General features: G+C 42.7%; 2 protein-coding genes across 2 annotated transcripts in view; one reads left to right on the top strand and one right to left on the bottom strand.

Annotated features, from left to right (window-relative positions):
- Positions 1-15118, top strand: part of LOC139584264 (netrin-4-like) — a 40353-nt gene extending 25235 nt beyond the window's left edge. Inside the window, exons 8-11 of the mRNA XM_071415899.1 lie at positions 1424-1542; positions 1846-1914; positions 11001-11174; positions 11530-15118. Coding sequence (XP_071272000.1) covers positions 1424-1542; positions 1846-1914; positions 11001-11174; positions 11530-11750 — 583 coding nt within the window. The 3' untranslated portion in view covers positions 11751-15118. The remainder of the gene's footprint in view (positions 1-1423; positions 1543-1845; positions 1915-11000; positions 11175-11529) is intronic.
- A 250-nt stretch (positions 15119-15368) lies between these two features.
- Positions 15369-22078, bottom strand: part of LOC139584262 (methionine aminopeptidase 2-like) — a 22609-nt gene continuing 15899 nt past the window's right edge. Inside the window, exons 9-11 of the mRNA XM_071415898.1 lie at positions 20288-20391; positions 16736-16851; positions 15369-16331 (exon numbers count right to left, since the gene is read on the bottom strand). Of these exons, the coding sequence (XP_071271999.1) occupies positions 16079-16331; positions 16736-16851; positions 20288-20391 (473 nt within the window). The 3' untranslated portion in view covers positions 15369-16078. The remainder of the gene's footprint in view (positions 16332-16735; positions 16852-20287; positions 20392-22078) is intronic.

The raw sequence follows: 22078 nt of genomic DNA, 5'->3' as shown, positions 1-22078 counted from the left end.
TCTCCTCTCTCTGTGGAGTAGTCTCCTCTACCTAGACGGCTCTCTCTGTGGTGTAGTCTCCTCTCTCTGTGGTGTAGTCTCCTCTCTCTGTGGTGTATTCTCTCTCTGTGGTGTAGTCTCCTCTCTCTGTGGTGTAGTCTCCTCTCTCTGTGGTGTAGTCTCCTCTCTCTGTGGTGTAGTCTCCTCTCTCTGTGGTGTAGTCTCCTCTCTCTGTGGTGTAGTCTCCTCTCTCTGTGGTGTAGTCTCCTCTCTCTGTGGTGTAGTCTCCTCTCTCTGTGGTGTAGTCTCCTCTCTCTGTGGTGTAGTCTCCTCTCTCTGTGGTGTAGTCTCCTCTCTCTGTGGTGTAGTCTCCTCTCTCTGTGGAGTAGTCTCCTCTACCTAGACGGCTCTCTCTGTGGTGTAGTCTCCTCTCTCTGTGGTGTAGTCTCCTCTCTCTGTGGTGTAGTCTCTCTCTGTGGTGTAGTCTCCTCTCTCTGTGGAGTAGTCTCCTCTCTCTGTGGAGTAGTCTCCTCTACCTAGACGGCTCTCTCTGTGGTGTAGTCTCCTCTCTCTGTGGTGTAGTCTCCTCTCTCTGTGGTGTAGTCTCTCTCTGTGGTGTAGTCTCCTCTCTCTGTGGTGTAGTTTCCACTTTCTGTGGTGTAGTCTCCTCTCTCTGTGGTGTAGTCTCCTCTCTCTGTGGTGTAGTCTCCTCTCTCTGTGGTGTAGTCTCCTCTCTCTGTGGTGTAGTCTCCTCTCTCTGTGGTGTAGTCTCCTCTCTCTGTGGTGTAGTCTCCTCTCTCTGTGGTGTAGTCTCCTCTCTCTGTGGTGTAGTCTCCTCTCTCTGTGGTGTAGTCTCCTCTCTCTGTGGTGTAGTCTCCTCTCTCTGTGGTGTAGTCTCCTCTCTCTGTGGTGTAGTCTCCTCTCTCTGTGGTGTAGTCTCCTCTCTCTGTGGTGTAGTCTCCTCTCTCTTTGGTGTAGTCTCCTCTCTCTGTGGTGTAGTCTCCTCTCTCGGTGTAGTCTCCTCTACCTAGACGGCTCTCTCTGTGGTGTAGTCTCCTCTCTCTGTGGTGTAGTCTCCTCTCCCTAGACGGCTCTCTCTGTGGTGTAGTCTCCTCTCTCTGTGGTGTAGTCTCCTCTCTCTGTGGTGTAGTCTCCTCTCTCTGTGGTGTAGTCTCCTCTCTCTGTGGTGTAGTCTCCTCTACCTAGACGGCTCTCTCTGTGGTGTAGTCTCCTCTCTCTGTGGTGTAGTCTCCTCTCTCTGTGGTGTAGTCTCCTCTCTCTGTGGTTGAAATTGAACCTGGGGATGACGTTATTAATGGAGTAGTCTTTATCTTAATGCAAGGTAAGTATGTAGAGGTGTATTCATCGATTGTATGGCTAGCAGTGCTACGTTTGACCAGAGTTTTCTCTGTGATGAGTTGTGATGTGATGTGTTGTATTACAGCTCAGATCTGGACGTGTACTATACAGGAGGTGACAGCCACATACACAGAGGACCTAGCAGTAGTGAGCTAGCAACACTGTTTAGGGTGGAGGAGCTGTTCTCTGCACTGCACCACTCTGGTGAGTCATGGGTTATACACAAAGCATGGGTACGCATGTAGGCACGAACACACACATCTATACACACACACACACATCTATACACACACACACACACACATCTATACACACACACACACATCTATACACACACACACACATCTATATACACACACACACATCTATACACACACACACACATCTATACACATACACACACATCTATACACACACACACACATCTATACACACACACACATCTATACACACACACGGATATATAATATATAAGCGTAATGTACATGTTTTTCCCTGTCGTTCCAGAGAAATGTCAGTGTAAGGTGATGACTATAGGCAGCCCCAAACTCTTCTGTGCCAACGAGTATGACTACGGTAGGTGGGACATACAGTAATATTAAGAAAGATACACGTGGTAAAAGTTCCTGGGAAAACAATAATATTAATCTTTGCATTATCCATGCATGCTAAAAAGCCAAATGTCTTAATTTGTCTCCTGTGGATCCACCTGGTGTTGTACTCTTCTTTGTCTGAGAACTTTACAAGATATGAAAAGACTTAAACAATAGGAGAACATAAAGCAGAGTTGGTTTGTAGATGAAAAGGATGTGTTTGAGGTTAACCACTCCTATGTTAGCCAACTCCTATGGGCCTGCAATGCATAACAACGACCATAGAAGTTGGCTATAAAGCACAAACAAATCTGGGACCAGACTGTAGTGAATGATGCCAGCAGAATTGAAAAGGGAATCCCCCCCCACCTGTTTGCACTGGCAATTAAACCGCTTTCAGAAAGAATTAGACAGGACTCAAACGTAACAGGTATCAGTATTGGTAAACATGAATATCAATTGTACTTATTTGCCGATGATCTACTGGCAAGATGGCGGTGACAGACATGGCAGCTCTGCTTCTAACTCTTAAGCAACTTTGTATTTTTTGGGGGGGGCTGTTATTTCTTACATTATTAGCCCAGAATGTTTTTTTGTGTTATTACATACAGCCGGAAATAACATTTGGATATCAGAGCGGCGGCATTACGACCAGGAACACGACTTTCCCGAATTGGATCCTTTGTTCGTACCCCCCAGGGCAATTGAACTTATCCCAGAGGCTGCTCCAAGACGCCGCCGGTGGAGAAGAGGTATTCTGAGTGGACTTCTAGTCCGACTCAGGAGGCGGGCACACCATCCACGGCTTCCTAGTATATTACTTGCTGATGTTCTGTCTCTGGACAATAAAGTGGACAAGCTCAGGGCGAGGATCTCCTTCCAGAGAGACATCAGGGACTGTAACATACTCTGTTTCATGGAATAATGGCTCTCTCTGGAAATACTGTCCCCGTCCATACAGCCAGCTGGGTTCTCAGTGCATCGCACAGACAGGAATAAAGAACTCTCCGGGAAGAGGAAGGGCGGTGGTGTATGTTTCATGATTAACCACTCAGGGTGTGATTGTGATAACGTACAGAAACTCAAGTCCTTTTGTTCACCCGACCTAGAATACCTAGCAATCAAATGCTGACCGTATTACTTCCAAGAGAATTATCTTCGGTTATAGTCACAGCCGTGTACACTACTGTTCAAAAGTTTGGGGTCACTTAGAAATGTCCTTGTTTTCCATGAAAACATACTTGAAATTAGTTGCAAAATGGATAGGAAATATAGTCAAGATGTTGACAAGGTTATAATAATGATTTTTAACTCAAATAATTATTGTGTCCTTCAAACTTTGCTTTCGTCAAAGAATCCTCCATTTGCAGCAATTACAGCCTTGCAGACCTTTGGCATTCTAGTTGTCAGTTTGTTGAGGTAATCTGAAGAGATTTCACCCCATGCTTCCTGAAGCACATCCCACAAGTTCGATTGGCTTGATGGGCACTTCTACCATACGGTCAAGCTGCTCCCACAACAGCTCAATAGGGTTGAGATCCAGTGACTGTGCTGGCCACTACATTATAGACAGAATACCAGCTGACTGCTTCTTCCCTAGTTATTGCATAGTTTGGAGCTGTGCTTTGGGTCATTGTCCTGTTGCAGGTGGAAATTGGCTCCAATTAAACGCCGTCCACAGGGTATGGCATGGCGTTGCAAAATGGAGTGATAGCCTTCCTTCTTCAAGATCCCTTTTACCATGTACAAATCTCCCACTTTACCACCACTAAAGCCCCCCCCAGAACATCACATTATCTCCAACATGCCCCCCCAGAACATCACATTATCTCCAACATGCCCCCCCCAGAACATCACATTATCTCCAACATGCCCCCCCCAGAACATCACATTATCTCCAACATGCCCCCCCCAGAACATCACATTATCTCCAACATGCCCCCCCCAGAACATCACATTATCTCCAACATGCCCCCCCCAGAACATCACATTATCTCCAACATGCCCCCCGCAGAACATCACATTATCTCCAACATGCCCCCCCCAGAACATCACATTATCTCCAACATGCCCCCCCCAGAACATCACATTATCTCCAACATGCCCCCCCCAGAACATCACATTATCTCCAACATGCCCCCCCCAGAACATCACATTATCTCCAACATGCCCCCCCCAGAACATCACATTATCTCCAACATGCCCCCCCAGAACATCACATTATCTCCACCAGATGGTTCACTCCTTTATCATCTTTTCATGTTTTCTGTGTCTCACGAATGTTCTTCTTTGATCCGAACACCTCAAACTTAGATTTCGTCTGTCCATAACACTTTTTCCAATCTTCCTCTGTCCAGTGTCTGTGTTCTTTTGCCCATCTTAATCTTTTATTTTTATTGGCCAGACTGAGATATGGCTTTTTCTTTGCAACTCTGCCTAGAAGGCCAGCATCCCGGAGTCGCCTCTTCACTGTTGACGTTGAGACTGGTGTTTTGAGGGTACTATTTAATGAAGCTGCCAGTTGAGGACTTGTGAGGCGTCTGTTTCTCATACTAGACACTCTAATGTACTTGTCCTCTTGTTCAGTTGTGCACCGGGATCTCCTCTTTCTATTCTGGTTAGAGCCAGTTTGTGTGGTTTCTTAACATGTTGACGAGACCGGACACGTCGCGTGCGCGAGCGTTGCAAAATACATTTAGAAATCCATGTTATTCAATTATTGCACCCACACTGCTTGCGCGCGCCAACGAGCGTCTGCGTTGCTAAAATATCATTCCTATTTCTGACGCAGACCCCGCTGCAAGTCCTGCCTCTCCCATCTCCTCATTGGTTTATAGAAGCAGGTACCCACGTGCCATCTCCTCATTGGTTATACCCACGTGGGTGATTGAAAGACGAACTGTTTTGCAGGTTGTGTGGTAATACTATGAAAGTGTGGATGCCAATCACCATATAAGTTCAAAGATGAAAAAGCCTGGAAGGAGGAGAGATGACTAGAAACGATTCGGTTGACCGTTTTGTGTGGATTAATTGTCGGAGTAGAGGACCTTGTGCATTTCAGGTAAAATAACAACTCAATGTTTATATCCCAGGACAAATTAGCTAGCAACAGCAAGCTAACTAGCTAAATTGCCATACATGTTTAATGCTTTTCGACTGTCCACAAATTAATGTCATTGGTTCAGAGTTTGTTTTGATATTTTAACCTGCGTGTCGTGATCGTGTTTGGTGTAGGGGGACAAAATAAATTTATGCACTATAGCGCACGATGGCGCACGTGCGCAGCTGGTTTGGGTTCCTTGTAAGGGAGTAGTTTCTTGGCAATTTCTCACATGGAATAGTCTTCACTTCTCAGAACAAGAATAGACTGAATAGACTTAATCAGAACAACAGTTTTCAGCTGTGCTAACATAATTGCAAAATGGTTTTCTAATGATCAATTAGCCTTTTAAAATTATAAACTTGGATTAGCTAACACAACGTGCCATTGGAACACAGGAGTGATAGTTGCTGATAATGGGCCTCTGTACGCATATGTAGATACTCCATAAAAAATCTGTCGTTTTCAGCTACAATAGTCATTTCCAACATTAACAATGTCTAAACTGTATTTCTGATCCAATTGATGTTATTTTAAAATAGATTTTCTTTCAGAAACAAGGAAATTTGTAAGTGACCCCAAACTTTTGAACGCTAGTGTATATTCCCCCTCAAGCCTGTACCACGACGACCCTCAAGGAACTACACTGGACTTTGTGCAAACTGGACACCGCATATCCTGAGGCCACATTTATTGTAGCTAGAGAATTTAACAAAGCAAATTTGAGGAAAAGGCTGCTGAAGTTCTATCAACACATTGACTGTAGTACCAACGCTGCTAAAATGGTCGACCGTTGCTACTCCCCCTTCCGGGATGCCTACAAGGCCCTCCCCCGCCCTTCGGCAAATCAGATCACAGCTCCATTTTGCTCCTCCCTTCCTATAGGCAAAACTCATACAGGAAGTACCCGTGCTAAGGTCTATTCAATGCTGTTCTGACCAATCGGAATGCATGCTTCAAGATTGTTTTGATCACTCGGACTGGGATATGTTCCGCGTAGCCTCTGAGAATAACATTGACGTATACATGGACACGATGACTGAGTTCATCAGGAAATGTATAGGGGATGTTCCCACTGTGACTATTAAAACCTACGCAAACCAGAAACCGTGGATAGATGGCAGCATTCGTGCAAAACTAATATCGAGAACCACCTCATTTAACCATGGCAAGGTGACTAGGAACATGGTTGAATACAAACAGTGTAGATATTCCATCCGTAAGGCAATCAAACAAGCAAAACATCAGTACAGAGAAAAAGTGGAGTTGCAATTCAACGGCTCAGACACAAGACATATGTGGCAGGGTCTTCAGACAATCACGGATTACAAAAGGAAAACCAGCCACATGGAGGACACCGAAGTCTTGCTCCTGGACAATTCGAACACCTTCTTCGCCCCTTTTAAGAATAACACAGTGCCTCCGACGCGGCCCACTCTCAAGGACTGTGGGCTATTGTTCTCTGTGACCGACGTAAGATATTTAAGTGTGTTAACCCTCGCAAGGGTGCCGGCCCAGATGGCCTCCCTAGCTGCATCCTCAGAGCATGCGGAGATCAGCTGGCTGGAGTGTTTACCGACATATTCAATCATTAAGCTCGGGGCACTGGGTCTGAACCCCGCCCTGTGCAACTGGGTCCTGGACTTCCTGACGGGCCGCCCCCAGGTGGTAAAGGTAGGAAACAACACCTCCACTTTACTGATCCACAACACAGGGGCCCCACAAGGGTGCGTGCTCAGCCCCCTCCTGTACTCCCTGTTCACCCATGACTGCGTGGCCACGCACTCCTCCAACTCTATCAAGTTTGCAGACGACAACAGTAGTAAGCCTGATTACCAACAATGACGAGACAGCCTACAGGGAGGAGATGGGAGATAATTTCTCCCTCAAGGTCAACACAATGAAGGAGCTGATCGTGGACTTCAGGAAACACATCAACGGGACTGCGGTGGAGAAGGTGAAATGCTTCAAGTTCCTCGGCGTACACATCACAGACAATCAGATATTGTCCACCCACAGAGACAGTGTGGTGAAAAATGTGCAACAGCCATGGCCTGTTCACCCCACAACAGCTTTTATAGATGCACAATTGAGGGCATCTTGTCGGGCTGTATCACCGCCTAGTATAGCAACTGCACCGCCCGCAACCGCAAAGCTCTCCAGAGAGTGGTGTGGTCTGCCTAATGCATCACCGGTGGCACACTGCCTGCCCTCCAGGACACCTACAGCACCCGATGTCACAGGAAGGCCAAAAAGATCATCAAGGACATCAACCACCCGAGCTATCATCCAGAAGGCGAGGTCAGTACAGGTGCATTAAAGCTGCGACAGAAGCTGTTTTTCAGTCTTTCGATCTCAATGCTATCAGACTGTTAAATAGCCATCACTAGCCAACTACCACCCAGTTACTCAACCCTGCACCTTCGAGGCTGCTGCCCTATATACATAGACATGGAATCACTGGTCACTTTAATAATGTCTACATACTGCTTTACTCATCTCATATGTATATACTGTATTCTATTCTACTGTATTTTAGTCAATGCCACACCGACATCGCTCAATCTAATATTTATACATCTCTTAATTCCATTCTTTTACTTTTAGATGTGTGTTTATTGTTGTGTATTGTTAGATTCTACTGCACTGTTGGAGCTAGGAACACAAGCGTTTCTCTTCACCCGCCATAACATCTGCTAAACATGTGTATGCGACCAATAAAATGTGATTTGATTTGATATACCTGACCAATATCGATAACTCAATGACCACTTTGCTAAAAATATTTTCTGAATTCTCCAAAATCTTAGGATATATAATTAACGTGGAAACCACCCCTGAAATAATGTCAATTTGAATAAGAAAAAAATTAATCACCATTTACAGCAATCCTTTAAAGTGGACCATAAAAAATATGAAATATTTAGGATGCTTAATAAGTGACAACAAATATATAAAGATAACTTTATTTCATTACTCAACAATATGAAAGCAGATCTAATTAAATTGAATAGTCTTACAGGTAGAATAAAAATGTTTGGAATGGCATGGCTGCTAAAGGTTTTTAAATATTTATTCTAGGTGATACCAATTACCCCACCGGAGACATTCTTTAAAAAAGTATACTCGGTCATAACAGATTTTATTTGGCCAAATAAAATGTATATAATAAAAAGGAACGTTTTACATCTTCCGAAGTCTATGGTTGGTTTAAACCTTCCAGACTTGGAATTGTATCAACTCGCCACTCAAGGCTTTTACTTGAGGCAAGTAGTTTAATGCTCTAAAGAGGAACAATGGCTACATATTTAAAGATGTGCATACTCATCCCCAGAGTCTTTTTGTGTCTGTTTTCAAAGAACAAATCTAAAAACATTAACAACTTCATCGTTAAGAACCCTATAACAATATGGAAGAAAATTAAACGTATTCTACAACAACCAATATCACTTCATAAATCACAACCTTATGAAACAATCCTTAGATAGCTTTTCAGAATTCACTGATAAAATGGTCCACATGGAAAACTAAAGGCATAGAAACCGTAATTGACTTGGTAACAGGAAATACATTTATTTCCATGACAGATTTAAAAATTAATTTTGGAATGACCAATGTCCAAAATACTTTTTCTAAATCAGAGAAACCTTAAGGGCATCTTATTTGAGTCAGAAAAGAATATCCATGATAGGTAAGATATACAATACCCTGCAGAGAGTCTATCCAACTGATAGGTAAGATATACAATACCCTGCAGAGAGTCTATCCAACTGATAGGTAAGATATACAATACCCTGCAGAGAGTCTATCCAACTGATAGGTAAGATATACAATACCCTGCAGAGAGTCTATCCAACTGATAGGTAAGATATACAATACCCTGCAGAGAGTCTATCCAACTGATAGGTAAGATATACAATACCCTGCAGAGAGTCTATCCAACTGATAGGTAAGATATACAATACCCTGCAGAGAGTCTATCCAACTGATAGGTAAGATATACAATACCCTGCATAGAGTCTATCCAACTGATAGGTAAGATATACAATACCCTGCATAGAGTCTATCCAACTGATAGGTAAGATATACAATACCCTGCAGAGAGTCTATCCAACTGATAGGTAAGATATACAATACCCTGCAGAGAGTCTATCCAACTGATAGGTAAGATATACAATACCCTGCAGAGAGTCTATCCAACTGATAGGTAAGATATACAATACCCTGCAGAGAGTCTATCCAACTGATAGGTAAGATATACAATACCCTGCAGAGAGTCTATCCAACTGATAGGTAAGATATACAATACCCTGCATAGAGTCTATCCAACTGATAGGTAAGATATACAATACCCTGCATAGAGTCTATCCAACTGATAGGTAAGATATACAATACCCTGCAGAGAGTCTATCCAACTGATAGGTAAGATATACAATACCCTGCAGAGAGTCTATCCAACTGATACGTAAGATATACAATACCCTGCAGAGAGTCTATCCAACTGATAGGTAAGATATACAATACCCTGCATAGAGTCTATCCAACTGATAGGTAAGATATACAATACCCTGCAGAGAGTCTATCCAACTGATAGGTAAGATATACAATACCCTGCAGAGAGTCTATCCAACTGATAGGTAAGATATACAATACCCTGCAGAGAGTCTATCCAACTGATAGGTAAGATATACAATACCCTGCAGAGAGTCTATCCAACTGATAGGTAAGATATACAATACCCTGCAGAGAGTCTATCCAACTGATAGGTAAGATATACAATACCCTGCAGAGAGTCTATCCAACTGATAGGTAAGATATACAATACCCTGCAGAGAGTCTATCCAACTGATAGGTAAGATATACAATACCCTGCAGAGAGTCTATCCAACTGATAGGTAAGATATACAATACCCTGCAGAGAGTCTATCCAACTGATAGGTAAGATATACAATACCCTGCAGAGAGTCTATCCAACTGATAGGTAAGATATACAATACCCTGCAGAGAGTCTATCCAACTGATAGGTAAGATATACAATACCCTGCAGAGAGTCTATCCAACTGACAATCTCTTAGAAAAAAATATAAACAATTGGAACCAAGACTTAAAAAGAACTGATGTTGGCTCAAGATGGAAGGAAAGTTGAAGCATAACTAACAAAATTACAGTTAACTAAAATGTACACTTCATCCAGTATAAACTAATGTATAGAATATATATTATACAAGAGACAAAATTCACTAATTCTACAGCACAATGGCAGAGTGATGTGTAAAACTAACAATGACTCAATAATTCATGACTTCTGGGAGTGATATAAAGTCCAAAAGTGATGGGTGGAGCTAGAAAGTTGGCTGTCAGAAGTATTACTTTAATCCGTCTGTCTGCATATTTCAAGACATGGCATATGAGGGTGCAGTGAGATACCCAATTGGTTGGACGATTCTCTTGTCAATCATCTGTAATAAAAACGTATATACTAAAAACTTGGAAATCAATCAATCCTCCATCGTTAACACAATGGAAAAATCTAAAGATGTATACAAAATGTTGCAGTTTGAGTGCATGTGGCGGGAAATGATGTGGACGCTGGAGATAACAGTGTGGGTCTGGGCAGGGTTGATGTAGTTGATGTTTGTATGACGTTGTCGTTTGTATGTGTATGTTTTGCATTGTTCATCAAATATAAAATAAAATCTTACAAAAAAATTGATAATAATACAGAATTGAAGAGGAAATGCTAACAGGAAATGCTAACAGGAAATGCTAACTCACTGCATGTTTCAGTAGTAGATGGTGCCAGCAGAATTGAGAAGGGGTTGACGCCAACAGTATTGAGATTGATTGATCAGATGGTGTGTGTGTGTGTGTGTGTGTGTGTGTGTGTGTGTGTGTGTGTGTGTGTGTGTGTGTGTGTGTGTGTGTGTGTGTGTGTGTGTGTGTGTGTGTGTGTGTGTGTGTGTTCACAGTGCTGATGGTGAGGATCATGGCGGCCCGTGATCAGGGCTCCCATGCTGAGGTGGAGGTCAAGGTAAAGAAGGTCCTGTACCACGGCAGCCAGGTGAACATCAAGAAAGGTCACATCACCCTCTACCCAGAATCCTGGACCACCCGAGGGTGCACCTGCCCCCTCCTTAACCCAGGTGAGCTCTTACGTTTTGGCCAGGCAACTGGACCTCGACTGCTTCTTGCCCCAATAGTTATTTTCTCTGACGTCTCTGGATGCATACCTGCCTTGTAGGTAGGTATGCAAACTCTGAACACCTTAAACAGATGGGTAACCCCATATATGGGTAAATAGGCCTCACACTAGACACTTGTACATTAGATACCTCACTAAAACCTTGATCTGTTTCACTATAGCGTTCTATGATTTTTTAAAACATTATGCCGATTTAAAGCCGGGCTAATACCCCTCTCTATCAGTGTCCATTAAAAGTAAATTGACTGAATAGAAAATGGAATTGACCCTGCTCTCTCTCTATTCTACTCCCCCAGGATCAGAGTATCTGGTGGGGGGCCACGAGGACCGGAGGTCGGGTCGTCTGCTGGTGAACACCAAGAGCCTGGTCAAACCCTGGAGGCCCAGCCTGGGACGCAAGCTCCTGCACCTCCTCAACAAACACTGTAGCTCCTCCTCCTCCTCTTCCTCTTCAAGGAAGACTGCAGCAGAGAGACTGCAGAATGCAAACGTCTTTAGTCTGCAGAAGAAAGACTAGAGCCATGGAACAAGATGAAGAGAGGGATAGAGAGAGGGGTGGAGAGTTAAAAGTTATCCATGTTTTGGTGGATTGCATGAGAAGGACGATGAGTCGACTATAAAGACGTGTGAGAGTGTATTTTTGGACGAATGTGGGCTGGACATGGGGATACAGCCACAGCTCGGGTAATATGGGGAAAGCAGAACTCTTTTGCCATTCAGGGCCTCATTTGCCTGTTTCATCCACAGACCCACGGAACACATTTCTGAAACGATGACCTACACGGCAGGACCATGATGGATGGTGTTCTGTGCTGAATGGCGCTGTGTGGCTCAGTTGGAAATAGCATGGCGCTGTGTGACTCAGTTGGAAATAGCATGGCGCTGGCAAAACTGAGGTTGTGGGTTCAATTCCTGCAGGGATCATAAACAAAAACATATGCAAAAAAATGTATGCTCTCACTGTATTGCAAGTCACTTTGGTTAAACGCGTGAGTCTGCTTAGTGGTATATATTGGATTATATAATATGATGACAGGCAGCTGCACAGAGACAGAGTACAGACTGTCATCTCCTTTTTTACAGGAAGAGGAAAATAAGTTTCCAAAGGGAAGACCAGATATCCTGAGTGAAGGTTTACTGTATGAGGGAGATTGATTGATTGATCTGACTTCACATTCGGACCTTGGATTGTTCCAGTCCCAAAGACATAAGCGCTACTGGGCTGGTGTTTAAATCCACTTTAGATTTGTCTCAGACTATAGTTGAAACGAAGCCAAATATATAGAACCAAAAGGATTTTATTAATGAATGTTTTATCATACTGTCTATCAAATGACCGAGATCTCTATGTTCTATGATTAACCTTCTGATCTAGCCAAGGTTTCATTTTGGAGTCCTGATGTTTGTATCCTCAGTTGTTCCTGGAGTTATTGGCAGTAAACCTGCAGAAGCATCATCGTGTGTGTGTGTGTGTGCGTGTGCGCACAAACTTGCTGTCCTTGGCTCGAAGGGACTGAGCAGGCCTTAACAGGTAGTATCTCCTGGAGCGGAAGAAGAGTAGAGAGAGAACAGAAAAGAGAATGTCTGTCTGTCTGTCTAGACCCCTCTGGTACTAAAGCACTGAAGACGCTCTCAGTTAGAATTGAACTGATTTCACGTCTTCCCTCACTCTCAGTCTGATTTCAATGGCTCTTTGTCAGGTTTGTTATGTCAAAACATGACACAATGATGTTGTCTACTTACTCACATGGGTTGGTGTCCTCACTTCTATTGCACTCAGGGATGTAGTGGTAAAGAAAAACTAAAATAAGTAGGCAACCTGAACACCTTAAACAGACGGGTTACCCCATATAAGGGGTAAATAGGACTCTATTTATTGGGTGTGATCTAATCACATGGTTCACTGCAGCACAAGGAATGAATCCTACAGATCATGTGGCAAAGTCAGGAGATGTCCATGTACTCACATTTAGAATGGTGAACTGAGTTTGCTTTTATTTATTTAAACGGGCAAGTCAGTTAAGAACAAATTCTTATTTACAATGACAGCCTACCCCAAACAACACTGTGCCAATTGTGCACCACCCTATGGTACTCCCAATCACAGCCAGATGTGATTCAGCCTGGATTTGAACCAGGGACTGTAGTGACACCTCTTGCACTGAGATGCAGTGCTTTAGACCGCTGCACCACTCAGGAGCACAAGTTTATCCTTCACTGTGTAAACACGAGTTTATCCTTCACTGTGTAAACATGAGTTTATCCTTCACTGTGTAAACACGAGTTTATACTTCACTGTGTAAACACGAGTTTATACTTCACTGTGTAAACACGAGTTTATCCATCACTGTGTAAACACGAGTTTATCCTTCACTGTGTAAACACGAGTTTATCCTTTACTGTGTAAACATGAGTTTATCCTTCACTATGTAAACACGAGTTTATCCTTCAATGTGTAAACACGAGTTTATCCTTCACTATGTAAACACGAGTTTATCCTTTACTGTGTAAACACGAGTTTATCCTTCACTGTGTAAACACGAGTTTATCCTTCACTGTGTAAACACGAGTTTATCCTTTACTATGTAAACACGAGTTTATCCTTTACTATGTAAACACGAGTTTATCCTTCACTGTGTAAACACGAGTTTATCCTTCACTGTGTAAACACAAGTTTATCCTTCACTGTGTAAACACGAGTTTATCCTTTACTATGTAAACACGAGTTTATCCTTCACTGTGTAAACACGAGTTTATCCTTCACTGTGTAAACACGAGTTTATCCTTCACTGTGTAAACACGAGTTTATCCTTCACTGTGTAAACACGAGTTTATCCTTCACTGTGTAAACACGAGTTTATCCTTCACTGTGTAAACACGAGTTTATCCTTCACTGCAGCGCCGATTCCACTCTGTATCAGGTTGTTAAGGAAGACAGAAAATAACCTCATGTGTGTTTCTCTCATTAGTAAACGACCCAACCATCCATGAATCCCAAAATAAACATGGCGCTACTTAGCTAAGAAAGGAAGGGATGAATTGACGTCACTCTGTCTGATCTGGATCTGAAGCGGCTCAGTACATATTTGACCCAGACCTAGCTTGCTTCCCAAATGGCACCCTATTCCCTACATAGTGCACTACTTTTAACCAGAGCCCTGGTTAAGAATAGGTCTGTGTTGCTGTCTCTAAGGCTGCGTTTACACAGGCAGACCAATTCTAATATTGTTTTTCAGATTTGCTCTGAAAAAGGTCAGCATAGTGGGCTGCCTGTGTCAACGCTGCCTAAGGATTAGCTAGGTCAGTAGCTGCTGTCCTGGCTGAAGAGACACGATGCATTCCTGCACTGTGACATCATCCCAATGCTTCGCCCTTGTCCCAAAGACTTTATTAAAGGAGTTTGCAAGTGGTGAATGGAGCAGAGGTATGAGATCATGAATGAAAGGGGACATATCATCACAATCATATCACCTGTATGTCCTACGTAGCTACATACTGTAAGTATTAGTTGTTATAAAAAAAAATACATATTTTTTTATTTAACTAGGCAAGTCATTTAAGAACATATTCTTATTTTACAATGACGGCCTAAGAACAGTGGGTTAACTGCCTTGTTCAGGGGCAGAACAACAGATTTTTACCTTGTCAGCTCTGGGATTCTGAGTTACCTGCCCAACGCTCTAATCACTAGGCTACCTGATTAGTTTACGTCTTACATTTTCATTAGATTTACATAAATGAGCTACAATTTGCATTTGATGGCGAATGCACAGATATCATGTGGAATCCACGAACTCCACCTTTTAAAGGGACATCTGTGTGTCTGTCTATATGTGATACCTGACATGCATGTATGCATTACGTTTAATAAATAAGTGAATGGTTTATGTCCTACGTGTTGTTAGGAATTTGTTTCTGACATGGTTCACTACATCTTTGAAGCTCAATTTGAATGTGCTTTCCTGTTAGTCGTCTTGCCACTGAAACCACTGGAGGCCGTACTTTATGTATGTAATAATATCGCCCTCCTTTGGTTAAAAGTGAGAACAGAACACTTCTACTCAGGAATTTGAATCGTTGGCTTTGGCGCGATCACTTTACATTCAAACGTGATGACAATATACAAAAAAACAGGTTTAAGATGTGCAACAATTCAATTTATTTATTTTTGAAAAAAATCACCTCAAAATAAATAAGGACAGAGAAACAAAATATAGAAATATAAATAATTTCATAGCATTATTATAGTCATATCACAGGTTATTTTCAAGGCATTGAATATGCTTTGAATTATTAAATAATACATTGAGGTGTCCACCCAAAACATAGGGAGTCATTTTGCATATTTCATTTAATTCTAAATAAGCAATACAGGAATCAAGTAAGTATAATAAAGAAAATGACGATTATATTTCTTGCTTTTTATATGCCCTTATTTATTGGCTTGATCCTTTGAAATAATACTTATATTAATACATAAGTTAAGTAATAATTAACGGTCTCTTGCTAAAACACTTGACGGTAGGTGCAGAAGGTAGGATTCAAGCAACTTAAAATTACATCACAATAATAACGTTGCATAAATGTTATCATCAGTCGAGGACATATTTCAGGGATCGTGTTCATTAGGCACCAAACTGAAAGAAAACGCACGGAAACACAGAAGGACTACGTAGACTTGTCCAATAACAAATGCTATTAAAGGGACATAAACGGAGTGGAATTTGCATGTGGTGAATAGATCAGTGTTATGGCATCCAATGAACATGACCCTGATTTATCTTCTCTCATTCTTCGTCTTCCTGTTCTTCCTGGTTCGAGGCCAGCTGGCCCACGGGAACGTACTCAGTAGTCATCACCCCTGCTCACCACTTCCTTACAGGTGGGCCTGAGAAGGATGGTGTGTTCGTATTGGGCAGTGTAGGAGCCCTTGGTGTCACAGAGCGGCGGGTACGGGTCTATGATGCCCAGGTCACACAGGTTCTTCAGGGCCATCAGGTACTTGCTCTCTCCCTGCCGGTCCAACCAGCGGCGGCAGAACGCCAACGTTCCGAAGTTCTCGTTGATCACGTTGAGCAGATGCTTGGCTCTGGGGAGCCTGTGACAGGGACAGACACAGCACAATGGGAGGAGGCGGGGCCACAGAGGGGAGGAGGGGAGAGAGATAAGGATTATGAGAGCAGTGCAGTGGGATAATCCACATTGATCAACATTTATGTAAATATGCCAGATTTAGCCAGCTGGCTAATTTTTGTCTGTAGTTTATGGGTTCACTGTTATATTGGTACAGTAGTATTCAGTTCAGGTGTTTACTGTAAGAATCAGCACGTTGGAAGGGATCGGACTGAACAGGGTCATTCGCCCTCGATCGTCCTCGATGGTGAACAGAATGACATCTACAGTATAGATTTCTACTTAGCATCGATGTTCAGTCTTATCATTCAGCATTAAAATGAGGTGAGGCTCGCACTCAGTGAGCGCCGACCGAACTGAGCGACCGACCTTATTGGCACGTGTCCAACGTTGAAGTTTTTCATGTAATGCGAGCAGTCCATGTCACCATGAACAGCTCCCCTCCCAGTGCTGCCAAACGTCTCGATTGCGTACACCTCACCTTCCTGTGGAGCAGAAGGGTAGAGGAGGACACCGAAAACTCAGCAGATCCTAGAAACAACTGATTGACCGTAATCCCATCTGCAACTTACATAAGACCAAAGTCCTTGAAACTGAAAGCCTTTTATTGGCAGAAGGAAAAAGGGAGAGAAACTCACAGCACTTTTTATGTCATTGAAATCCTTCTGGTAACGAATGTAGATGTTTCGAGATTATATTTTTCCTTTGTACAAGAATAAACATCATAGATGAGCAATTGGTTTTCCAGACGATTCAATAAATGCTGATGTCATTACAGTAACTTCATATCTTATAGTGTTCATTACAGTAACTTCATCTCTTATAGTGTTTATTACAGTAACTTCATCTCTTATAGTGTTCATTACAGTAACTTCATCTCTTATAGTGTTTATTACAGTAACTTCATCTCTTATAGTGTTCATTACAGTAACTTCATCTCTTATAGTGTTTATTACAGTAACTTAATCTCTTATAGTGTTTATTACAGTAACTTCATCTCTTATAGTGTTTATTACAGTAACTTCATCTCTTATAGTGTTTATTACAGTAACTCATCTCTTATAGTGTTTATTACAGTAACTCCTCTTATAGTGTTTATTACAGTAACTCATCTCTTATACTGTTCATTACAGTAACTCCTCTTATAGTGTTCATTACAGTAACTCATCTTATAGTGTTCATTACAGTAACTTCATCTCTTATAGTGTTCATTACAGTAACTCATCTCTTATAGTGTTCATTACAGTAACTCCTCTTATAGTGTTCATTACAGTAACTCCTCTTATAGTGTTTATTACAGTAACTTCATCTCTTATAGTGTTCATTACAGTAACTCCTCTTATAGTGTTCATTACAGTAACTCCTCTTATAGTGTTCATTACAGTAACTCATCTCTTATAGTGTTCATTACAGTAACTCATCTCTTATAGTGTTCATTACAGTAACTCCTCTTATAGTGTTTATTACAGTAACTCATCTCTTATAGTGTTCATTACAGTAACTCTCATCTCTTATAGTGTTCATTACAGTAACTCATCTTATAGTGTTCTTTACAGTAACTTCTTCATCTCTTATAGTGTTCATTACAGTAACTTCATCTCTTATAGTGTTCATTACAGTAACTCCTCTTATAGTGTTCATTACAGTAACTCATCTCTTATAGTGTTCTTATAGTGTACCATTAAGTAGTGGTAAGTCCGACCCGACCCGAAGTCTCAATGGAAAAGCACCATATCAGGTGGTGGGGATTCAAGGCCCTGTGGTATTAGCTGATAACACTGACACCCTTCCTCTCTGCTCAGATAATCACTCAGTGAGAGCAGCCTCACAGCACACCCTGCTGACACTCTACTCCAGTGAGAGCAGCCTCACAGCACACCCTGCTGACACTCTACTCCAGTGAGAGCAGCCTCGCAGCACACCCTGTTGACACTCTACTCCAGTGAGAGCGGCCTCGCAGCACACCCTGCTGACACTCCAGCAGAACAGAGAGCACTATGATCACACACACACACATGCTGGCAAGCAAGCCTGCACACACACACACACAAAGACACACACGCACACACAAAGAGGGTAATGGCCCTAACCCAACACCACTCACTCCAGCTAAATATAAAACCTTCTAACCTGGCACATTAGCAACTCCATCCATCGCTTCCTGGCTTAGCTGAAAACCTCAGGAAAACGTACCACTCAGCAGCCCGCCAATTAAAATGTTCAGTTCTGTCCAAACGGAGTTAAGCATTGCAGCTGTGTGTGTCAGGGTGGGTGGTTAAAGCCTGAAACCCCGGATCTGTTTGTGTTGTCTTACCAACTCATGTGGTCATTCTCACACCTTAGGAGTTGGCAAAACAGCACAGACAAATCTGGTACCAGGCTAATTGACCTCTGTGACCTCACCAATATGGTCCTTACCTGGGCAATATACTTAGATCCTCAGGTATCTAGGTATCTCTAAAGATATGTGGCAGGTATCTAGCTGATATCTCCTTTAGTGAGTTAACTGGTCATTAATTGACTTTGAGTGGTGAGAACTCGATGTGTTTAGAGATGTAATTGCTACTTGATTCTTCCGGCTGGTAATGTGCTTATAAGTGTAATAATGTGATTTTAAAGGTGCAATAATGTGGCTAAAAGTGTAATTAAAGAACTGAAGGAGGTGACTAAGGAGTGTGTGTGTGTGTGTGTGTGTGTGTGTGTGTGTGTGTGTGTGTGTGTGTGTGTGTGTGTGTGTGTGTGTGTGTGTGTGTGTGTGTGTGTGTGTGTGTGTGTGTGTGTGTGTGTGTGTGTGTGTGTGTGTGTGTGTGTGTGTGTGTGAGATATTAATCTGAGCTGATCTCGACATCTTGTAACTCTATAGAGATATTACACTTCCTTAAGGGTTTTATTTATACTCTAGGATTTTATTACTTGTATATATAATTAGGATTTTATTACTTGTATATATAATTTCACTTGAACAGAATGAACCTGCAAGAGAGGAGATGTGTACCTTGAGTATGTTGTCGCAGACGTGATGTAAAAAAAAGAAGAAAAGAAGAAGTTTAACTACATGGTACTGAGGTAACATCTGAAAAGGCCTCTGTTCAAATGAGCGAAAGAAGCCACCAGTCAGTACTCAGTCTTTTTTTTTTACCTTTAATTAACTAGGCAAGTCAGTTAAGAACAAATTCTTATTTACAATGACGGCCGACCCCTGGCCAAACCAGGACGACACTGGGTCAATTGTGCGCTGCACTATGGGACTCCCAATCATGATCGGATGTGATGCAGCCTGGATTCAAACCAGGTACTGCAGTGACACCTCCTACATTGAGATGCATTGTCTTAGACCACTGCGTCACTCAGGAGCCCTAATCATCAGTCAGTCTCCAGTCAGTCTCCAGTCAGTCTCCAGTCAGTCTCCAGTCAATCGTCAGATGGTACCCAGACAGTACCCAGACAGTACCCAGTCAGAACCCAGACAGTACCCAGACAGTACCCAGACAGTACCCAGACAGTACCCAGTCAGTATCCAGACAGTACCCAGACAGTATCCAGACAGAACCCAGACAGTACCCAGACAGTACCCAGTCAGAACCCAGACAGTACCCAGTCAGAACCCAGACAGAACCCAGACAGTACCCAGTCAGAACCCAGTCAGAACCCAGACAGAACCCAGACAGAACCCAGACAGTACCCAGTCAGAACCCAGACAGTACCCAGACAGTACCCAGTCAGAACCCAGACAGTACCCAGTCAGAACCCAGACAGAACCCAGACAGAACCCAGACAGTACCCAGTCAGAACCCAGACAGTACCCAGACAGTACCCAGTCAGAACCCAGTCAGTACTCAGTCAGTACTCAGTCACCAGACAGTACTCAGTCAGTCACCAGTTACTCAGTCAGTCACCAGTCAGTCACCAGTCAGTACCCACCTCCATTCTGGTAGCTTCTCCTCCCTTGACGATGGGGACAGTCTTGCCTGCGTGTATCCTGTACTGGCCGATGGAGTGGCCATTGAGGTTCCTGATTGGCTTTACTACATAGGAAGAAAAAAATACATATATATATATATACAGTGAGGGAAAAAAGTATTTGATCCCCTGCTGATTTTGTACGTTTGCCCACTGACAAAGAAATTATCAGTCTATAATTTTAATGGTAGGTTTATTTGAACAGTGAGAGACAGAATAACAACAAAAATATCCAGAAAAATGCATGTCAAAAATGTTATAAATTGATTTGCATTTTAATGAGGGAAATAAGTATTTGACCCCTTCTCAATCAAAAAGATTTCTGGCTCCCAGGTGTCTTTCATACAGGTAACGAACGGAGATTAGGAGCACACTCTTAAAGGGAGTGCTCCTAATCTCAGTTTCTTACCTGTATAAAAGATACCTGTCCACAGAAGCAATCAATCAATCAGATTCCAAACTCTCCACCATGGCCAAGACCAAAGAGCTCTCCAAGGATGTCAGGGACAAGATTGTAGACCTACACAAGGCTGGAATGGGCTACAAGACCATCGCCAAGCAGCTTGGTGAGAAGGTGACAACAGTTTCTGTGATTATTCGCAAATGGAAGAAACACAAAAGAACTGTCAATCTCCCTCAGCCTGGGGCTCCATGCAAGATCTCACCTCGTGGAGTTGCAATGATCATGAGAACGGTGAGGAATCAGCCCAGAACTACACAGGAGGATCTTGTCAATGATCTCAAGGCAGCTGGGACCATAGTCATCAAGAAAACAATTGGTAACACACTATGCCGTGAAGGACTGAAATCCTGCAGCGCCCGCAAGGTCCCCCTGCTCAAGAAAGCACATATACATGCCCGTCTGAAGTTTGCCAATGAACATCTGAATGATTCAGAGGACAACTGGGTGAACGTGTTGTGGTCAGATGAGACCAAAATGGAGTTCTTTGGCATCAACCCAACTTGCCGTGTTTGGAGGAGGAGGAATGCTGCCTATGACCCCAAGAAACCATCCCCACCGTCAAACATGGAGGTGGAAACATTATGCTTTGGGGGTGTTTTTCTGCTAAAGGGACAGGACAACTTCACCGCATCAAAGGGACGATGGACGGGGCCATGTACCGTCAAATCTTGGGTGAAAACCTCCTTCCCTCAGCCAGGGTATTGAAAATGGGTCGTGGATGGGTATTCCAGCATGACAATGACCCAAAACACACGGCCAAGGCAACAAAGGAGTGGCTCAAGAAGAAGCACATTAAGGTCCTGGAGTGGCCTAGCCAGTCTCCAGACCTTAATCCCATAGAAAATCTGTGGAGGGAGCTGAAGGTTCGAGTTGCCAAACGTCAGCCTCGAAACCTTAATGACTTGAAGAAGATCTGCAAAGAGGAGTGGGACAAAATCCCTCCTGAGATGTGTGCAAACCTGGTGGCCAACTACAAGAAACGTCTGACCTCTGTGATTGCCAACAAGGGTTTTGCCACCAAGTACTAAGTCATGTTTTGCAGAGGGGTCAAATACTTATTTCCCTCATTAAAATGCAAATCAATTCATAACATTTTTGACATGCGTTTTTCTGGATTTTTTTGTTGATATTCTGTCTCTCACTGTTCAAATAAACCTACCATTAAAATTATAGACTGATCATTTCTTTGTCAGTGGGCAAACGTACAAAATCAGCAGGGGATCAAATACTTTTTTCCCTCACTGTATACAGTTGAAGTCAGAAGTTTACATACACCTTAGCCAAATACA

This window comes from Salvelinus alpinus, chromosome 9 (assembly GCF_045679555.1).
Source record: "Salvelinus alpinus chromosome 9, SLU_Salpinus.1, whole genome shotgun sequence".
Classification (NCBI taxonomy): Eukaryota; Metazoa; Chordata; class Actinopteri; order Salmoniformes; family Salmonidae; genus Salvelinus; species Salvelinus alpinus.
The sequence above is the reverse complement of the archived record's forward strand: the minus strand, read 5'-3'. Positions and strand labels throughout refer to the sequence as shown.